General features: G+C 32.8%; 1 protein-coding gene across 2 annotated transcripts in view; it reads left to right on the top strand.

Annotated features, from left to right (window-relative positions):
- The window catches only part of ANGPT1 (angiopoietin 1), a 251738-nt gene that overhangs the window by 193716 nt on the left and 39096 nt on the right, over positions 1-18926 (top strand). For both annotated transcript variants that reach the window (XM_003256101.2, XM_012506677.2), the window contains exons 5-6: positions 3225-3352; positions 13314-13415. In XM_003256101.2, the coding sequence (XP_003256149.1) occupies positions 3225-3352; positions 13314-13415 (230 nt within the window). The remainder of the gene's footprint in view (positions 1-3224; positions 3353-13313; positions 13416-18926) is intronic.

Below are 18926 nucleotides of genomic sequence, written 5' to 3'. Positions count from 1 at the left end.
TAGAATGTTTCCTAGGTGTCCAGTTTTACAATATCTATGCATGACATTGGACTTCAGAACTCTACAGTGCTTAACAAAGAAAGGAGTCATGCAAAAAGCCATGAGATTGAAACTTCTATAACCAACACGTTGACACATAAATCATTTATAATTTCATCTGAAATAGTCTTTAAATCTTAACTATTTAGGTAAAGCTTAAAATATACAGCAAGATGAGATTACCTGTTTTGGGGTTTTCTTAAATGTAAACAATGGTATAATCTGATTTATTCAATGAATGAAACCAGCCAGTTAGCCAAATTTGACCAGGAGAGGCTAATTCAATGTGATCCTAAATACAACTAGTCAACTATAACTGCTATGTTTTAATTAGAAGGTGGAAGACAGCAGCATCCACCCCCACCTAGACTGGACTGGCCAGCCTTCCACATTCTGCTAGTGTCTCTTCCATAAGAAGGAGTAACAGTATAATATTGCTGTTAACAGTGTTGTCATTACCACAACAACAACCATTCTTGAGTACTTATTATGCTTCACTGTCTTTGCACTGTGTTATGTAATTCATACACCCATCTCAGAGGTATTTATAACTACCTCACTTTACAGATTAAGGAAAAAAAAAAACACTAAAGGTCAATCTACCCTTATTGAAGGGACCTTATTCAAACCTTAGTATATAATAAAAATACCAAAGGTAAGCTGTGGATGAAACTTTTACAATGATTTTCAATGCCTTGCTACTCTAAAATGTAGCCTAAATTAACTTTCAGGCATATGCTTGCTAGTTGGTAAGTAATTAAAAACAATCAAACTAATCTTTCTGGAAAGAATGACTTTTTTGAAAGAATATAAGTATCTCAATTTTTCAAACATACAAAATTAAATTTCAAGAAAATACAATATCTATTTCAGATATGTTACCATAACAACAAAAAATCCATAATATAACCATAATACTAGGTGTACCTTTTGATGGTAGAATTCTCAAACCATTTTCCCAAGTATAGAATTTGTATTCATGGTTTTGACAACAAATTTATACAGTTTTCACAAAAATAAGTTAATACCCAACTTTTTCCTTTTTTCTCAGTTACTAAAAATGTGTGTGAAATAGCTTCCTCTTCCACACATAGCCCCTTCACCAACATCTTCCTGAAGTGGAAAAAAAAAGCGAAAACAGGAGGAGAGATGGCAGACAAGAGTGAAGGGAATGTGTTCTCCATACATAACTAAAAAAGGGAGGGCAGGATGTGGTATATACAAGAGAAGCATTTTCTCCATAGATAAATGACTTTCTCTCTCTCAAAAGAGAAAAATGGGTTTACCGTTGGGTTCCTGCTGACCACATCTTCCTGTGTTTTTTGTCCTCTCAAGTGATCATAAATTTTAGTTGGTATTTCTTCACATCTCTTTTTCTGGGCATCTAATTTGTTTATTTTCAACTTTCCAACAGAATAAAGGATCCAGTAGGTGGGATTTAAAAATTTTGTTTTGTTTTAGAAAAATAGCAGTCCGTAAAGTTAGAATAAACGAATACCAGTAAACTACGTCAATGCTTTTGAAATGGATACCTTTATATAATCCATTGACATCCTCAATGTCATTAAAGATGGCTTTTGAGTAAGCATTTATATATGCATCTTTAAATTGCTATTTGCATACATTCTGTGCAGTACTTCTTCACTATCATATGAATCTGTAGCCCTTTAATTAGTTGATTTGTTTTGTGTTGACATGGCAATTGTGATGTTGGTATTTAGATGTAATTATTAGCATGATTCATTAAAACCATTAGTGCAGACTTGAGCTACATAGAAAATCATAATGTTATTAAATGCTTTAGTACTTTTTTTTGTTATGGCAACATATCTGACATAAATATTTCATTTTCTTGAAATATAATTTAATATTTTTTAAAAATCTGAATAATTTATATTGAAATAGTAATTATTTCCACAAAGATTAGACTGCTCAATACCTGTAAGTTAGTAAACATCAGGCAACTAAAGGCCAGTATTTAGTATGAAACCCAGTATTAAGTCAGGCCAGGATTTTAGATTTTTAGATCATTTAAAATTAATGTAAAAGTTCTGATTCATAGTTTGCCTTTGGTATTTGATTATAAAAGACTATTATAACTCAATGTGTTTGAAAGCAGATATTTATTGATAGGAAACTTTAAGGGCAAGATAACAAAATAGTCTTAATCTTAATTTCTATAAAAAGGTTAAATAAAACCAATTACTAAAATAATACATAATAGAAAATACTAAATCATAAATACTTTATAAATGTAACACATATATCTTTAGCTCAGAACTATTAAATGTGGGTCATTGTGCATTTTTATTTCATTTGTAAGAAGTTAATAATGGCTAAAGCTCAGTAAATAAAATAAGGTTTTCCTCAGTAGAGACCGTCTTTAACTATTAATAGATTTCCTGTCTTGACTTCTAGCCTTTAATGTGACTCTTCCCCCTGTATAATTTAATTTCAAAGTCTTATTTATTTGTTTGTTCCTTTATTTGTGTATCATCTGCCTGATGATTTAACTTTAGGGCAAGAACAAAGTAAAGTTTGGTTGCATTTTCATTGTAGGTAGTTAAGTTGGGTAATAAACTCTTTTCTACTTCCCAAATCTAATTATTGTAAGAGTTGTTGATTCTTTTTGTTTTGTTGGTAAAATTTTCTAGAAGCTCTTCAATATAAACTCACAGAACAACAATACTTCCATATTGTTTTAGTGTTTTAAACTTCCATATTGCATTTTTATGTTTGAATTTATCTTCATCTCTTCCTGCTACAAAAAGTGTGTTAGCACTTTTTTAGACTTTCCTGTGAAATGTAGGTAAGAATGTTTTAGAGATTTTGCAGGAAACTTGACGTAATTGCTACCAATTGAAGATATTACATGCCCAGGTCATTTGTTCCTGAAGTTGATGTTTTGGAAAGGATACATCGAAAAAAAAGAATTAAGAAATTAAGTAAAATATAAGCATTCAGTTAAAAATGGCTCTACAGCTTTTTCCTTCGGTTTTTTTTTAATTTTGTAAGCTACCTCAAAATCTAGTATTGTCTTTATGATTGATTTTTTACTATGTGCAATATTGACATTTGTGTGGAGGAAATGAAGACATGCTTAGCTATTATTGGAGTCCATTTGACTACTAATGGTACTGATATTCACATATTGCAATCTTTTTTTTTTTTTTTTTTTTTTGCAGTTTTACTAAAGGGAGGAAAAAGAGAGGAAGAGAAACCATTTAGAGACTGTGCAGATGTATATCAAGCTGGTTTTAATAAAAGTGGAATCTACACTATTTATATTAATAATATGCCAGAACCCAAAAAGGTAAAACCAGAAGTGTTTGTTTACGAGATGTAAGCCAGATCCCAGTTGAATTGCTGGATAATCAGATTGATTTGTGAGCTTGTTAAACTGGAAGTATATATAGACATGCCTGAACTTTTTTCTCCCAGAGATCCTCTGTTTCCCAGGTCCATAAAGGATGAAAACTCTATTGTACAGAAATCCCCAACCCCCATACCTTTTCTTTCACACAAAATTTTGCATTTATTCCCTGGTGTTCCTAGGATGTCCCATTGCTCGTAAATATTTGCCTTGTACAGATTACATGTTGAGGTCATGTCTACGGTGAGTGTATGGGAAAGAGAAGCCATCTTCCAAAGACCCAACAATCCAGAGAACACGCATCATCCAAAGCCAAATACTGTGAGGAGAGGGAGGGGTAGATATAGCTATTTGCAAGTTACTGCTCCTCTTAGGATAGGAGAAACATTTCCTATCTGACTTCATAATCTTGAAAGAATTTGCTTTCCATATTTACATAAAAGAGTGGGTTGGAGGATTGGATTCATCAGCATGTTGAACAGGACCCAAGGTAAACTTTGGAGTAAGCAAACATTATCTTCCTGCTGTAACATCTCTTTTGTATACTCTCTTCCACCATTTATTCATTAAATCATCCATCCATGCCTTCATTCAATACTATTAAGTGGATGTCATGCATTTGTTAGGAACATGAATATAGAGCAAACAGTTTCTAGTGTAATGATGAAGATAGACAATTATGCAGATAGTTATAAAATGCTGTCAGTAAGTATAGTGATAGAAATGGTCTGTTTAAAGCAGGGTATATGGGAAGTTTTGAGGTGAGACAGCCGAAGAAAGTGAGATTAGGCACGAACCTTGCTCTTCGGTGTCTGTGAGTTTTAGCTGGAAGCCCAGGGTCCCAAGAGGACCACATGCCCTTACAGGATAAAACAACTGTCCTCCCCTCATGCCCCCACCTAAATTACTTGTCTTTTATCCCCATTTCCTCTGGGGCCTGTGCAATGCTCTTGGAATCATCTTTGATTCCCTCAGGCAACTTTACATGACTTTCTCACTACCAGAGTTCTAAAAGGCAGAGATTGTGCCTTTTATCTTTGATTTCCTGAAACCTAACATAGTTTCTGGCACATAGTAGGTCTCAATAAATATGTGCTGGAATAAATGAATAAGTGACCTGCTGATGGCAATATCAACACTTCCATGTAGTGCATAGTAAATCAGTCTAACTTGCTTAGTCTTCCTGATTGTTAAGTCTCCTTTGATAGGCAAAGGAAATGAATACTGGAGCCAGATGCCACTTAATTGGCAATCCAGGAAGTCTGGACTATAGTCCAGGTCTGATACAATTCTATTTTCCCTTTTACCGCTGTCCGCTCTCTCTCTTGATTTCCATAATGAATATTTGTTTATGTTAGCTCTAAATGGTTTCTTTTTCCCCTTTGCTGGGACAAAATTTTCCTCTTGAAAGATACTTTCAATGTTGTCTATGAGGTAGTAAAATGTAGGAGTGGAGTGGGCACAGGAGGGAGGACAGGCAGGAGGCACTCTTCTGTACTTTGCTACCTCAGCCATCTACCAGAGAAGTGTGGTTTTGCCTGTTTTTCATTTTTTATTTCTGTGCAAGATTTTATTGAATCCCATGGCTTAAGGAAGCAAACAAATGAAAAATTGAAATACAATGGCAAGTCTGGGAATGAGGAGATGAAGATAACTTATTCTAAGGAAGATATCCTAAAATCACACTTAAGCTTAAATTCAGTTCACACACACACACATCATAAACACACACCATACACACAGCAGATGAAGTATGTGAGAATTTGATCTGGAGTAGGAGATGGAGCTAAAATATTTGCTTTATCATTTACCTACAGTACTGCTCAAGACCTGAAAGAACCTCTAAATTATTGTCAGTTCCACCAGAGCTTATAAACTGACTATAAAAATAAAATTAACTAAAAATACTAAGTGAACTTCCATTTAGACTCATAGTGATTCTATGATATACATGGATCTAAAAATAATTCCCAAAGTTTTCAGATCAAGAATATTCACAATTTTAGAAATTTTTTGACTTCATCAGTACTACCATGTGGCCTGTGGGGAAAGGGGTGCAGTACAAATACAGCTTTAGTCATTCTATGGACTTTAGTTCATATATAACCACAACTACACTCTAGTTTGAAACATTATGAGATGCAAATGGTGCACAGGCTATTTGCAGAACCACTGCGCCTGGTAATGTGAAGAAAAAGATCCCACCTCAATTCATAATCTTGAATAGGTTTGCTTTTCATGCTTACATAAAACAGAATGTTGGAGAATCCAATTCACTCCTTCCGTGGCTGGCTCCTGGGTTGGTTTCATTAGGAAAGCAAGATTCAAGCTTACGCTTCTACAAAATGATGGATTTTAAATATGAGGGAGTTTTGGGGTTTTCTTAAATAAGTAAAACTTAGAATATTAAATTCATAAATGTCAAGTACCTACTGAATTAACTTCTGATATTTAGTCTAAGAAAAAATAATAATCTTAACAGGTTAGCAGTAACATACCCATATGTACCCATAAGGAGCAAATTTTATCACTGCTGAATGGCCCCCATGGCTTTTCAGAGACAAAAAAGAGAAGTTCCCATATTACCTGGTCAGGACTATTGTCAGATTTAGATTTAGTTTTATTGAAATACTAGCAGAGTGTGGTGAGAAGGGGAGATAACTGAGCTGAAGAGACAAAGACTTGGCCTTCTTCTGGACTTAGATGTTCATTCTCTTGTTTTATTATTTCCCTGTTATAATCATAGATTCTCTTACAAGTAGTAACATTGTTCTATAATAAAGATGGGTATTTCAGACTGACATACATACAAATTTTTGAGATAAAAAATTTAGTGTTTAATCCCTTAGTATAATTGCACAGCATAGCACTGGTAAGAACAAATATTATATGAATTTCCTCAAAAGTGATTTACAAGCTGATTAACAAAATAGCTCAAATGTATTGAGCATTTACAGTTTGCCAGTCTTCTTCTAAGCATATATATATCTATATATAAATATATATAGATCTCTATATATAGATAGATATAGATCTCTATATATAGATATATACTATACTATATATACTATATACAGATATATATAGAGATCTCTATATATAGATAGATATAGATCTCTATATATAGATATATACTATACTATATATACTATATACAGATATATACTATACTATATTTATACTATATATAGATATATAGAGATATATATAGATCTCTATATGTAGATAGATACAGATATCTATATATAGATATAACTATATATCTATATATAGCATATAGATATAACTATACATCTATATATAGCATATATCGATATAACTATACATCTATATGTAGCATATATAGATATAACTATATATCTATATATAGCATATATCGATATACTATATATCTATATGTAGCGTATATCGATATACTATATATCTATATGTAGCGTATATCGATATACTATATATCTATATGTAGCGTATATCGATATACTATATATCTATATGTAGCTTATATCGATATACTATATATCTATATGTAGCGTATATCGATATACTATATATCTATATGTAGCTTATATCGATATACTATATATCTATATGTAGCATATATCGATATACTATATATCTATATATAGTATATATAGATATCTGGATATAGTATATATAGATATAGTATATATAGTATATGTAGTATATATACTACATATACTATATATAGTATATGTAGTATATATAGTATATATAGTATGTAGATATAGTATATGTAGATATAGATAGATATAACTATATATATAACATATATATAAGATACATATATATCTATATAGATCTCTCTATATAGATAGATACAAATATCTATATATAGTTATATAGTATATTTAGATATATACTATACTATATATAGTATAGATATATAGTTATATCTATCTATACTATATATAGTATAGATATATAGTTATATCTGTCTATACTATATATAGTATAGATATATAGTTATATCTGTCTATACTATATATAGTATAGATGTATAGTTATATCTGTCTATACTATATATAGTATAGAAGTATAGATAGATATAACTATATATAGATATATTATATATCTATATATCTATATATGATATATATCTATATATAGATATATATCATATATATAGCATATATAGATATATATCTATATATAGATATATTGTATATCATATTTAGATATATAAATATATATATGCTGTATATGATATATAATATATCTATATATGATATCTATATATGCTATATATGATATATTTATATATATTTATATATTTAGATATATAGCATATATAGATATATATATGCTATATATGATATATAATATATCTATATATGATATATATCTATATATGCTATATATATCTAAATATCTATATATATGCTTAGTGTATATATATGCTCAGTATGTATGTATGCTTAGTATGTATGTATGTGTATATATATATATGTATATATACTCCTTCATTTACTCTTTTCAACAATCCTATGAGATAGAGACTCCCATTATCCCTACTTTAGAAAGATAACCTGCCCCAATCAAATTCTTAGCAAATATTTAATATTGGCTTTGAAACAAAGGAATCTAATTCTAGGATACACCCTTTTAATCAGAGGATTAAGCAGGATCATTATTTATGTTAATGATAATTGATATAATATAATATATCTATATATAGATATATTATATATATGCTGTATATATCTAAATATATGCTATATATATCTATATATAGATATATTATAGATGTATATATATATATACACCCTTTTAATCAGAGGATTAAGCAGGATCACTATTTATGTTAATGATAATTGAGATTGTATCATTTATAATTTTAAATATGAACCTGTTGACCCATGGGGTGGTAAACACGTGTGACATGTGAGCTACACAGGCAAGGGTTTATTTTTAGAAAATTAGGTAAGTTGATTCATGTTCTCATTATAACCCACCTCATTCTCACCATCCTATAATCTCAGTTTTTTCCATCTTGAAATAAATTGTCAGCATTGTCTCAATCCTATAAAAAGTGCTAGCAAAATTCATCTTTAGGACTTTCACCCTTCCATGTAGACGGTACATTGTAAACAGGAAGTTTGGTGCTACCCCTGGATATGCTTAGCCAAAGCATTGCTCATTATAATGTTTCCAGAAGTTTTGGCAATGGTAAGAATCTCTAGGCAACCTACACAAAAACAGAAGCGTCAAATATGCATGGTATGGACCAAAAAATAAACTAGGGTTATTAAAGGAAAGTGACAAACCAATGAACAGAAACTATTCATCTTGTAGTCAGTGTGCGAGTTGCAAGTATAACAGGATTGTAATACAGTAATTTTTTCGATTGACATTGTTCCATGCCAAAAAAAAAAAGTCTTTGAAAGTTAAAGAAATATCTTTTCAAATGTGGAGGCCAAAGACGGTTTTCTGGGACTATTTAACTTTTCAAGCAGAAAGAAAATTATATTTAGGTCATTTCTATATTTACTTTTTGCTTTTATATTATTAATGGCTTGTGTTTATTTTTCTTTCTGAATTCCCTTCAATGTATAGTTGTAGGGAACAGGACTTTCCCTTTCATTTTATGTTTCCAAAACCAAATGCCTCGTTTCATCCAAAAAACAAACCATTTAATCATTACTCTGCTTATTGTAAAATATTAAAAATTTGATTCTGAACTCGTAATTCCCCTAATTCTTGGAAAAGTACTATAACAAATGGGCTAAGCCGTTTTCATTTATGGTATGGAAAAATAATTAACATTCACAAGTCTAATCATTCCAACTTCTATGGAACATAAAAGTATAAAAACTATGTGAATCACATTTCTCCGTTTTGTTTGGGTTTAAGCCTCCGTATTATGTTAAAAGGTGTTTAATGCTTGAAAGCTTTGACCTTGCCTGGGATAGGAGCCAGTTCAGTCATTTCTTGGATAGAGTTAAGCTCAAGTCATATGATCGATAAATGCAATAGGCATAGTTAATGTAGCAGGGTCTTGTCCACAGGAAGGACACTGCCAGATAGCACAGACCACACAATACTGGCAAATGAACTTTTCAAGTCTTTCATGTCTCAAATCTTTCTAAAACCTAACATCTATTTTTTTGAATTTCCTTCATCTGTTAAGCATAGGCTTTTACTTTTTTTCTGACTAAAAATAATAGGCTTTTGTTTTGTCTTTGCTACAGTGAGTCCAACCTCTTAAATATACATATATGTATGTGTGTGTGTATGTATATATGTATACATAATACATATAGAAAGGTGGCATGCTCAAAGGTGACACCAATATTATAATAACTAGAGCCTAGAAGTCATAATTATAAGGATAATTTATTGAACTTCTACATGTTTTGGTTTTGTATATTTTCTATTATTTATAATAAATTATAAAATTTGTATGCAATGTTATATACTATAGTATATTAAATTTAAATATAATATACATATTAAATATTACATTATATACATACAGTGTATGATGCATAGCATAAACATATATTATGTCATCAGTAATACATGTAAGAGATGGGAGTAATGTCAATGCCTATTAAGTGCCAAACGCTGTTCTAAAAATTCTATATGCATTAACTCATCAAATTCTCAGAAAATATCTAAGAGGTACATAGAGAGAGCAGAGGTGGATTTTAAATTCAGGCCACGTAGCACTCAAGTTGGCGCTATTAACCAAGGTGTCATTCAGCTCCATTGTGCCTAACACAAAGAGCAGCTGTTATCATTGATGTTATTAAGTCTTCATAAGAATTGGGAAGTATATGTTCAACCCTTTAACCTCTCTGTCCCTCAGCTTCCAACTTAATAATCTGCCTGGGTAATTTATATTTCCCAATGGTTTTTTCTCTAGGTCTTTATTTAAGAAGCATTCTCAGCACATTTGAACATTTACAAGTCACTGGATTCCTCTGTTTAGAAGGAAAGTTGTCTTTTTCAAAAGTTTTTGAGTGACTTAAAAACTAAGTGCATAGAGTTTTAATGATCTAGGTAACAGTAATTTAAAAACTGTACACTGCACTCTACATTTATAAATGTAGTGATTCTTTTCCCTGACTACGTAAGTGGACTTTACAGCTTTGCAAACACAACTTGGCAAACTTTCAGGCAATCGGTGTCCATTAGGAAATAAAAATTTGCATAAAAACATTCATTCTGGATTAACAAGTCAGGGCATGGTAAAATTTAATTGAGAAACTAGTGATATTAGCTGTTTTTAGGAAAATATTTCCTTGACATTTTCGCTTCCCGTTTTTCTGATTTAAATTTCACCAGTAAAGCTCCACTTTGACCACTTCTCTTGAATCACCACCTATGCCCTCTTGAAACTATGCCATCTGATTTTATTCCTACAGGAATCCGCATTCTCTCTCACCAAGGTCACTAAAGCCTCCTTCATTCAAATTGAAGTTATATTTTCTTAATCATTTTTTATCTTGACTTTTCTGAAACCTTTGATGATCAGCTCCCCAACTCTAAATCCATCTCTTCCTTAGCCTTCCATTAATCAAATTTTCCTATTTTATCTCTCCTGTTCCATCTCTATTTGTTTATCAAATATTCATTCAGTACCCACTACAGGCTAGGCACACCTCTAGGTACTGGGGACAGCAGTAAATCGAAAGAAATCCCTGCCCACCTAAAGTTTCCTGATGTATTTTATCCTTCTCAGGTGTTCACCAAAGCCCATTCTTTGACCCTTCTCACTCCCTGCCACGCACATCTGTTTCCACATTTTTCTTTACTTATTTAAGTAATTGCATTTGTCTTCATGCTATTAACAAATGCTTTTAAGCAGATTATTCCCAGTAATTTTCAACTAGGTAGACAGAGGATTCAATTTTGAATCCAGTTCAAATCAATTTTAAATCCCAGATCAAGAGCTTATTGTTGAGTATAATCACTGGTAAGTTACTGAACTACTCTAAACTTCAGTATTTTTTCATCTGTAAAATGGAGATGATCATCATAGCTACTTCCTACATAGGACTATCATGAGAGTAAGTTAGAAAATGCATGTAAGGTGTTTATATTATATGGTCCTTAACAAGCATGTCATTGTTAATAGCAATTCCTTTCTTTCTTCCTTATGCTCTTATCCATATTTTTATCCTTGGTCTAGATCATCTCAAACTGCTCAATAAACTTTTTTCTTTGGATATCTATGCTACCTCAAAGGCTAAGGTGTCCAAAACTACCATCATTTTCTTTGCTAGCCTTTGAAGTATCCAAAACTATGATCATTTTCTTTGCTCATGTTTTCTTTCTTAAATTTCTTATTTGGATTATTGTCTCCATGATTCTTTGGGCTATTAGAGCTGAAAATTGTGAACTCTGTCTCCTTAATCCTATGGGATCAGTCACTATTAAAACTTTGAGATGTTTGAGTACCTGACCTATATTTTATTTATAATAATACCCCCAATTGTAAGTGAAAACTGATGCCTAAGAATGATTGTTGAGTAAAACAAAGAATAAATCAATAAATGAAGTAGAATTATGGAAGATAAAAGTGTAGCTAGAGGTTGTGTTGAGGATTGAGAGCAGGTGCAGAAGTTAAAGGATTAGTGGTGGTGGGGACTACTAGGACAGGAATCAAAATTTCAAATGTACAGTCTTGGACGTGAGTCAATTCCTAGGGTTAATGAAGACATACTGTACTTGTGGCTGTTGTCAAAGTAGGGGGAGAGCCTTGGGAGGAGAGTTGTCCTATTTCATATGCATACAGGTAGGCATGTATATCTTAGACCTTTTCACTCTGAGGAAGTACATGGACAATTTGTTCTTTGAATGACATTTCTTGCCACTGCTTTTATACTCTTTTTGCTACTTGTGTTCCAAATGCAATGCCTCAGGGAAAACACTTGAAGTTTTTCCTTTAATCAGAGCTTAGCTCTGTGTCCTCATAGCCTGCTTGCTGCTGTTGCATCATATCCCACCTTTAGCCAGGCTTCAACATGCTTTAGTATTCAGTTGTTGAGGGAATAGTGTTTCCCATAGTCCCTGTTGAATAATCAAGCTGCCACATTCATGCTACATCAATTACAGTGATTGCTCTCCGAAGATAATCCCATTACAGATATGTTTCTCTTCTTGGGTAGACCCTGGGGGAAATGAGTCAATTTCTAAATAAATACCATTTTATTTTGAATAATTAAAATAAGCATAAGTCTTTGAAAGTTTTGTATAAATTTTCCACATGGGAAAGAAATTCTTGTCACAGTCAGAAGATACAGTATGTCATGTTCTCCTGTTATTGTTCATGACTAAAATACAAGCAAATAATATATTCTACATATACTATGCCACAAATGTTGCCTCTAATGAAATATTGACTCATCAGGGATAACTATTGTAACATGTACATACATACGAATTGATAGGCAATGAAATATGTGATAGTTAAATACATGATATTTTAATAATTTTTTATTCTTATTGTACTCCCATTTCAATCGATTTAAAGTTTTAAAATTCTGAGTCGTGTGTTTTGGCAATCAAATGGTGTGTAACTTTGGAAATTTGGTAGCATTTCCAAAACTTTGAACATACTCAAATGCCTATTTTCATTTAAAACAAAGATTTTTTTAAATGTTTTATAGTCTGAGACAAAGACTTAATTTTCAGCTGACTAAAATTTGTGCATGTAATTTATTCATCATTGATGGAATTTAATCAGAAATAACTCAAATACAAATCAGAGGATGAAATAACCAATAATATATCTAAATTAACATTGTTCAATATAGTAATTTCAGTTTTTGTAATCTACAGACCTGTTTGCCTTATTCCTATTTTGAAACATGTAGGATGTATGTTTTTTAAAGTAGAAGTATTTTTTTACTTGACTTTGTTTTCCATTTGTCAGGTGTTTTGCAATATGGATGTCAATGGCGGAGGTTGGACTGTAATACAACATCGTGAAGATGGAAGTCTAGATTTCCAAAGAGGCTGGAAAGAATATAAAATGGTAAGATGGAAGAACTTATGGTGCTTTTTGGTGCTTTATCCTGAAGTTATCTTCTCCATACTGTATGATGAATCTTTGTATTTTTGGGTGGTTTTGAGTTATTTTTGAAATAAAATGATACATTAGTATTATTTTTATTAGACACAAAACACTCATAAATCATTTTCAGTAAATGATTTCCACGTGTGCATCAGAAAGAAAAACGTATTACTGGAATTATTTGGTGAACTGTTGTGTATTGTCTGGATTTGTTCCTAGTTGAATGAGGGTGGGGGAAGCTAGAACTCAGACCTTCATTGGATATGTGAGCCTGACCAAGTATGCTGTGCAGGGTTGAAGGCAGTGGAACAGGATGGGTAATAGCAATGGCCTCACCCACATAACTGGCTAATTGTTGCTAGCTGTTGACTGGAAGCTTCTCCATCTGACCTTTCCATGTAGCTAAGCTAAGCTTCTTTCAGTAAAGTGATCCAGGGTTATCAGACTTCTTACGTAGCACTTGTCATCCTCCAAAGACAAAGCAGAAGCTTTCAGCCTTTTTTAGTTTTATTAGACCCAGAAATGAAACAGTGTTACTTCCATTGCATTCTGTTGGTTATGGTTGGTCACAAGGAAAGTCCAGATTTAAGGCACGAGGAGTACACAAAGGTATGAACTGTGAGCCATGGCTCACTGGGGTCTGCAGAATAACAGCAGGCATCATCATCATCATCATGATCATCATCATCACAGTTTTTCTCTTTTTTAGTGCTCAATATATCAGCCCTATATGTAATTTCTTATCAATTTTTAATATCAGCCCTATTAGCTGACACTATGCCCATTTTAAAAGGAAACAGAGATGAGCAAGGGTTGAAATAATCCAAAATCCAGTAATCACATAGTCGGTGCCTACAGTATTAACTATTAAAATCTGCCGACAGGATGTAAAGGCATAGTAATGCAGGAGAATCTATATTTATGGATTCTCATTCTTTTGCAGCTGAAACATCTAGATAATTCTTGTCTTGACTTTTTGACAAATTTTTTCTCACCAGGTAGAGAGAAAGAAATGCTATACTAGCCTCAATTCTGTCTTGATATTCTTGTAGACAATTTGTAAAAACTATGGTTGATTTGCATCAGAGTTTGCCCATTAATAGGCTCATAGTTGGTCAAACGACAGTAAATAAGGGGTTTTAATAAATTAATGGAGGTTTCTAGTGGTGTCACTGCATCTACATTTTTATCAGATACTCAGTTGAACAGTCTGAAAGCACGTTTAAAAAGTTTGGACTTACACAAAGTTGGAATCCTGGTATCTTTGTTATATCATAAACTCAACATGGAAAGGTAGGCTGAAGCCAGCAAGATCTAATTCCACAGAGATGATTGTAGAATATTTCACCTAGATAAAAAATACCTAAATTAACTCTGAGAAAACAGGGTAAGGGTGGCAAATTGCCTTAAGGACTTAGTATTTGAAAGAGAGGTTTATTTGGTTCTAAGCTCATTTTGAATTAACAAAGATTAATGTACTCAGTGTACATTACTAGTCATTTAGGGGGTAACATAAAATGCAGAACTCACTGGTGTCTGCCGTGATCTGGTTACATCAAAAATATAGTTTCAATTCTACAGGTTTTCAAACAAGTGAACTTATCCTAGGGGTTATAAGCAGGATGGGAGGAATTTGGAAATTACATCTGTAACAGGTAAACAGCTGGAGAAAAAAAGAATTAGGCATAAACCTGATAGCTATTTTAGTTAACTGGATGGAGGTAGGTGATACTAGAGCCTGCTTCTCAAAATGTGTTTCAGAAAAAAAAAAAAATGTGTTTCAGGGACCAGCAGTATTAACAACCTCTGGAAACTTACTGGAAACACGAATCTCAAGCTCTGGCTCAGATTTACTGAATTAGAATGTGCATTTGAACACTGCCTGAGAGGGAGTGCAGTAATGAATGGAGTAATATTCCAAGAAGGCAAAATTTGACCAAGTATGAACAAAACCCTCTAATGATTAATCCCAACACCAAATAGACTGCCTATTAAGTGGCAAGCCCTCCCCATCTTCAGTGGAAATAGAAGTATATCATTATCTTTTGGGATTGATATGGAGAATTGGAATGCTAGGTCAGATTTGAAGGCCTCTTCCTACCTAGGTGATTCTAAAAATATATGAGGGATAAAAGATTATCTATATTCAAAAACAAAAAGACTTTGAATTATGTTTATATTAACAGTTATAGGCCAGGCACGGTAGCTCAAGCCTGTAATCCCAGCACTTTGGGAGGCCGAGGTGGGTGGATCACTAGGTCAGGAGATTGAGACCATCTTGGCCAATATGGTGAAACCCCATCTCTACTAAAATAATAAAAAAATAGCTGGGTGTTGTGGCACGTGCCTGTAATCCCAGCTACTTGGGAGGCTGAGGCAGGGCAATCGCTTGAACCTGGGAGGCGGAGGTTGCAGTGAGCTGAGATCACGCCACTGCACTCCAGCCTAGTGACAGAGAAAGACTCTGTCTAAAAAATAAATAAATAAAAATAAAAACAATTATAGTCTTCACTCTGCCATTTAAAGAGGAGTGATTTTTCACAAATCATCTAACCGGCACGTTAGCTTTCTAACTAACTTCTTAAAATAGGACAGTGATAATACCTCACCTGCCTCACAGGGATGTTTTGAGGATTAGAAGTAATGTAAGTAAAGCACTCTGGCACACTGAATTTTCAGTGAAGAGTAGTTATTTTTATTATCCAAGATGAAAACATCAAAGCAAAAATTTCACTTAACTATGCCAAAAATACTGTTTTGCAAACCATCTGAATTCATGATTATTTTCACCACTAAAATGTGATGTGAAGAAGTCGTCTGAAAATCAGACTATAGATAGAGACTCAGGCTAATCTGAAATACATTATTATTAAAATTAATGATAACAGAAAAATAAATATAAAGTTGTCATCGTGGTGACTTTCCAAAATGGTGAATTCTTAACTGTAAACATCTGCTGCCTTGGCAAGCTAGGCATGTTAAGTAAGAGATACTGACTTGTTAAGTATGGAATCAATTCATGTCTTGTAAGTATTTACCAAATATATCCATTTCTAAGCAATTCTTTTTTCATTATTGGAACAAAACTGAAATTCTTTAATCATCATGTTTTATGGAGTTTACCCCTCCCCCCTTTTTTAAAATAAGAAAGACTATCATGCTTTATTCAAACTTGAAACATTTATCAGATGAATGTCAATTTTGCATGATCAAAAAATGAGATAAGCTCCAAAATTTTGAAATATTCTGGCTAAAAATTAGGCTGAAGAATTTTTTTAATTGAAAATATTCATCATATGTTACAAGATGGTTAAAACACATGGTAGAAAGTGTTTCAGTTCTTTCTCTAGAGTTTTTCTTTCACCTAAAGACAAAATAACATGACTCCACCAGGAATGGATATGACTCCTTATGCCAGTTCTTATCAATCACGCCTATTTCTATTTCCTGCATCCAAAGAACTGCCTGCTCACTTCTTCAGCTAAGGGCGTACATCCTTTGCGATAACAAGAACTTGGCATGCCCCAACTCTTCTACTATAGTAGATATATAGTATATATAATCTACTATTATATATACTAGGATGCTACATTTCTTTCTTGGGCAATGAGTGCAGAAATCAAGTTTTCTCTCTCTTTCCTTTCTGCCTTTCCTCTCTCCTTCCTTCCCTTCGTAGTGATTGGTATCTATGGGCTGCCTCTTGCTTCATAAGATTTCCATCACATGTAATTACAAATATATATTATATATTATATTATTTTTAAACCTGTCAGTATGAAAGGTTTACCAATTTTTGGATTCTCGACATTGGCTTTAAGCCTGCAAGTCTCTTACCTAAGCTTAGCTGTCACTTAAACTTCCTCATGAGGAGATTCAGCAAAATCTGGTTTATGGATTTGTAAAGATGTTTGCCTGAAAGGAAAGTCTGGAGTAGGCTTTTTAATGAGGCACTTAGGGAAGATATTAGCTCCTTCAAGTCATAAGGATACCCTTTAGTGGCCTCCAGCAATAACACTTATCAGCAGTACTTCCACATATAAAGCACAATGAAGCTAGGAGTTCCAAATAGTACCCTAAATGGCCTAATTTTATACTGTTGTAGGCAATGACTAATGCCCTGGAGACAAACTTGCTTTATTTTGAGAACAATTACCCCCATAAACAGAGCTTCCTATCCACTCAGAAATTTCAGTGTGAGCACCATTCCTTCTGGGAGTTCTTTGTTTCTGGAAAGAAGTTGAGAGCACATTTTCAACTATATTTTAACATCTTCACATTAAAAAGAGAAAAATGCATAAGAAATTAAAAATTTTGAAATACAAAATTTGTTTCAGTCTTTCTTGAGTTGCGTGTCTCAGCATTTAGAAGAGATGTACAATTTAACTGCATATGAAAGTGCCCTGAAAGCCACAGCGCTGTCTTATCTGTTTTTTATTTTTAAAATAATTTGTATGAAAAAAGATGAAACTCATGGAATACATGGGCTGTGTCTGGTTTCAATTTGACTTCATCTATAAAAAGTCAACGCTTCCTGTGAGCATTATCAGACAAAACAAATAAAGTATCAGAGACAATTATTTTATTAACTTGGAAAAGCACAAACCAAAATCGAACATTTCTGCAGGTTTTGGCAAAAACTAACAAATGTTGATCTTTCCTTTGCATGTGTCTTTTGAGTAATATGTGCCTTTTAAGGCCAATTTTAAGTCAGCATTAGTTCAGATTAAATTTCAGTGTCTTTTTATCCTTTTATTATAGCGTTAGAGAAGAAATAAAATCAATTAACAATGTATCTGAGTTACTGAATCAAAGCCTTTCAGGTGATTGTGTTTGACATCATTAAACATCATTTTTACAAAAGTGCATGCCATAGTATCCTCAGATTTTATTCATGAAACAGAGGAAATTGTACTGTAATTGTTTACTCATTCATTGCTGCTTTTTCAGTATCAGCACAGAATTTCGTATATACTTTCACTTTTATTTTTATGGAAGTTACAGGCTATTGGGAGTAAAATAAAGACCTGTGGTAAACTGTTATGTGCCATAATGTGTAAGCCTATTTTGGAGCATATGCATTGGCTGACTCTGTCTTTTAGGCATGAATATGAATTTTTGAAGGACAGTCCCAGACACGTAATCAAAACTTGCCTCCCCATAGGGACCTCAGTATGAAGATGAGATTTTACTCCTGTATTTTCCCTGTGTACCACTCAAATAATTTGATTTGATTAATATGTTCTTTTTAGTTTGCACTTGGAATATCTATTCCACATCATATTTATATAGATCTCTACCTTCAGTTCATAGCACACTTACATGTGCAACCTTTTACGTGTATAGGTCTCTGAGTCCGCCCCAGACATACTGAATCAGAATCTTCATGGGGGACCTAATCATCTGTATTTTTTTAAAACCCCCACAACTGTTTCTGATATGCATTCCTGGTTGAAAGCAATTATCACAAATATT

This window comes from Nomascus leucogenys, chromosome 16 (assembly GCF_006542625.1).
Source record: "Nomascus leucogenys isolate Asia chromosome 16, Asia_NLE_v1, whole genome shotgun sequence".
Lineage (NCBI taxonomy): Eukaryota > Metazoa > Chordata > Mammalia > Primates > Hylobatidae > Nomascus > Nomascus leucogenys.
The sequence above is the reverse complement of the archived record's forward strand: the minus strand, read 5'-3'. Positions and strand labels throughout refer to the sequence as shown.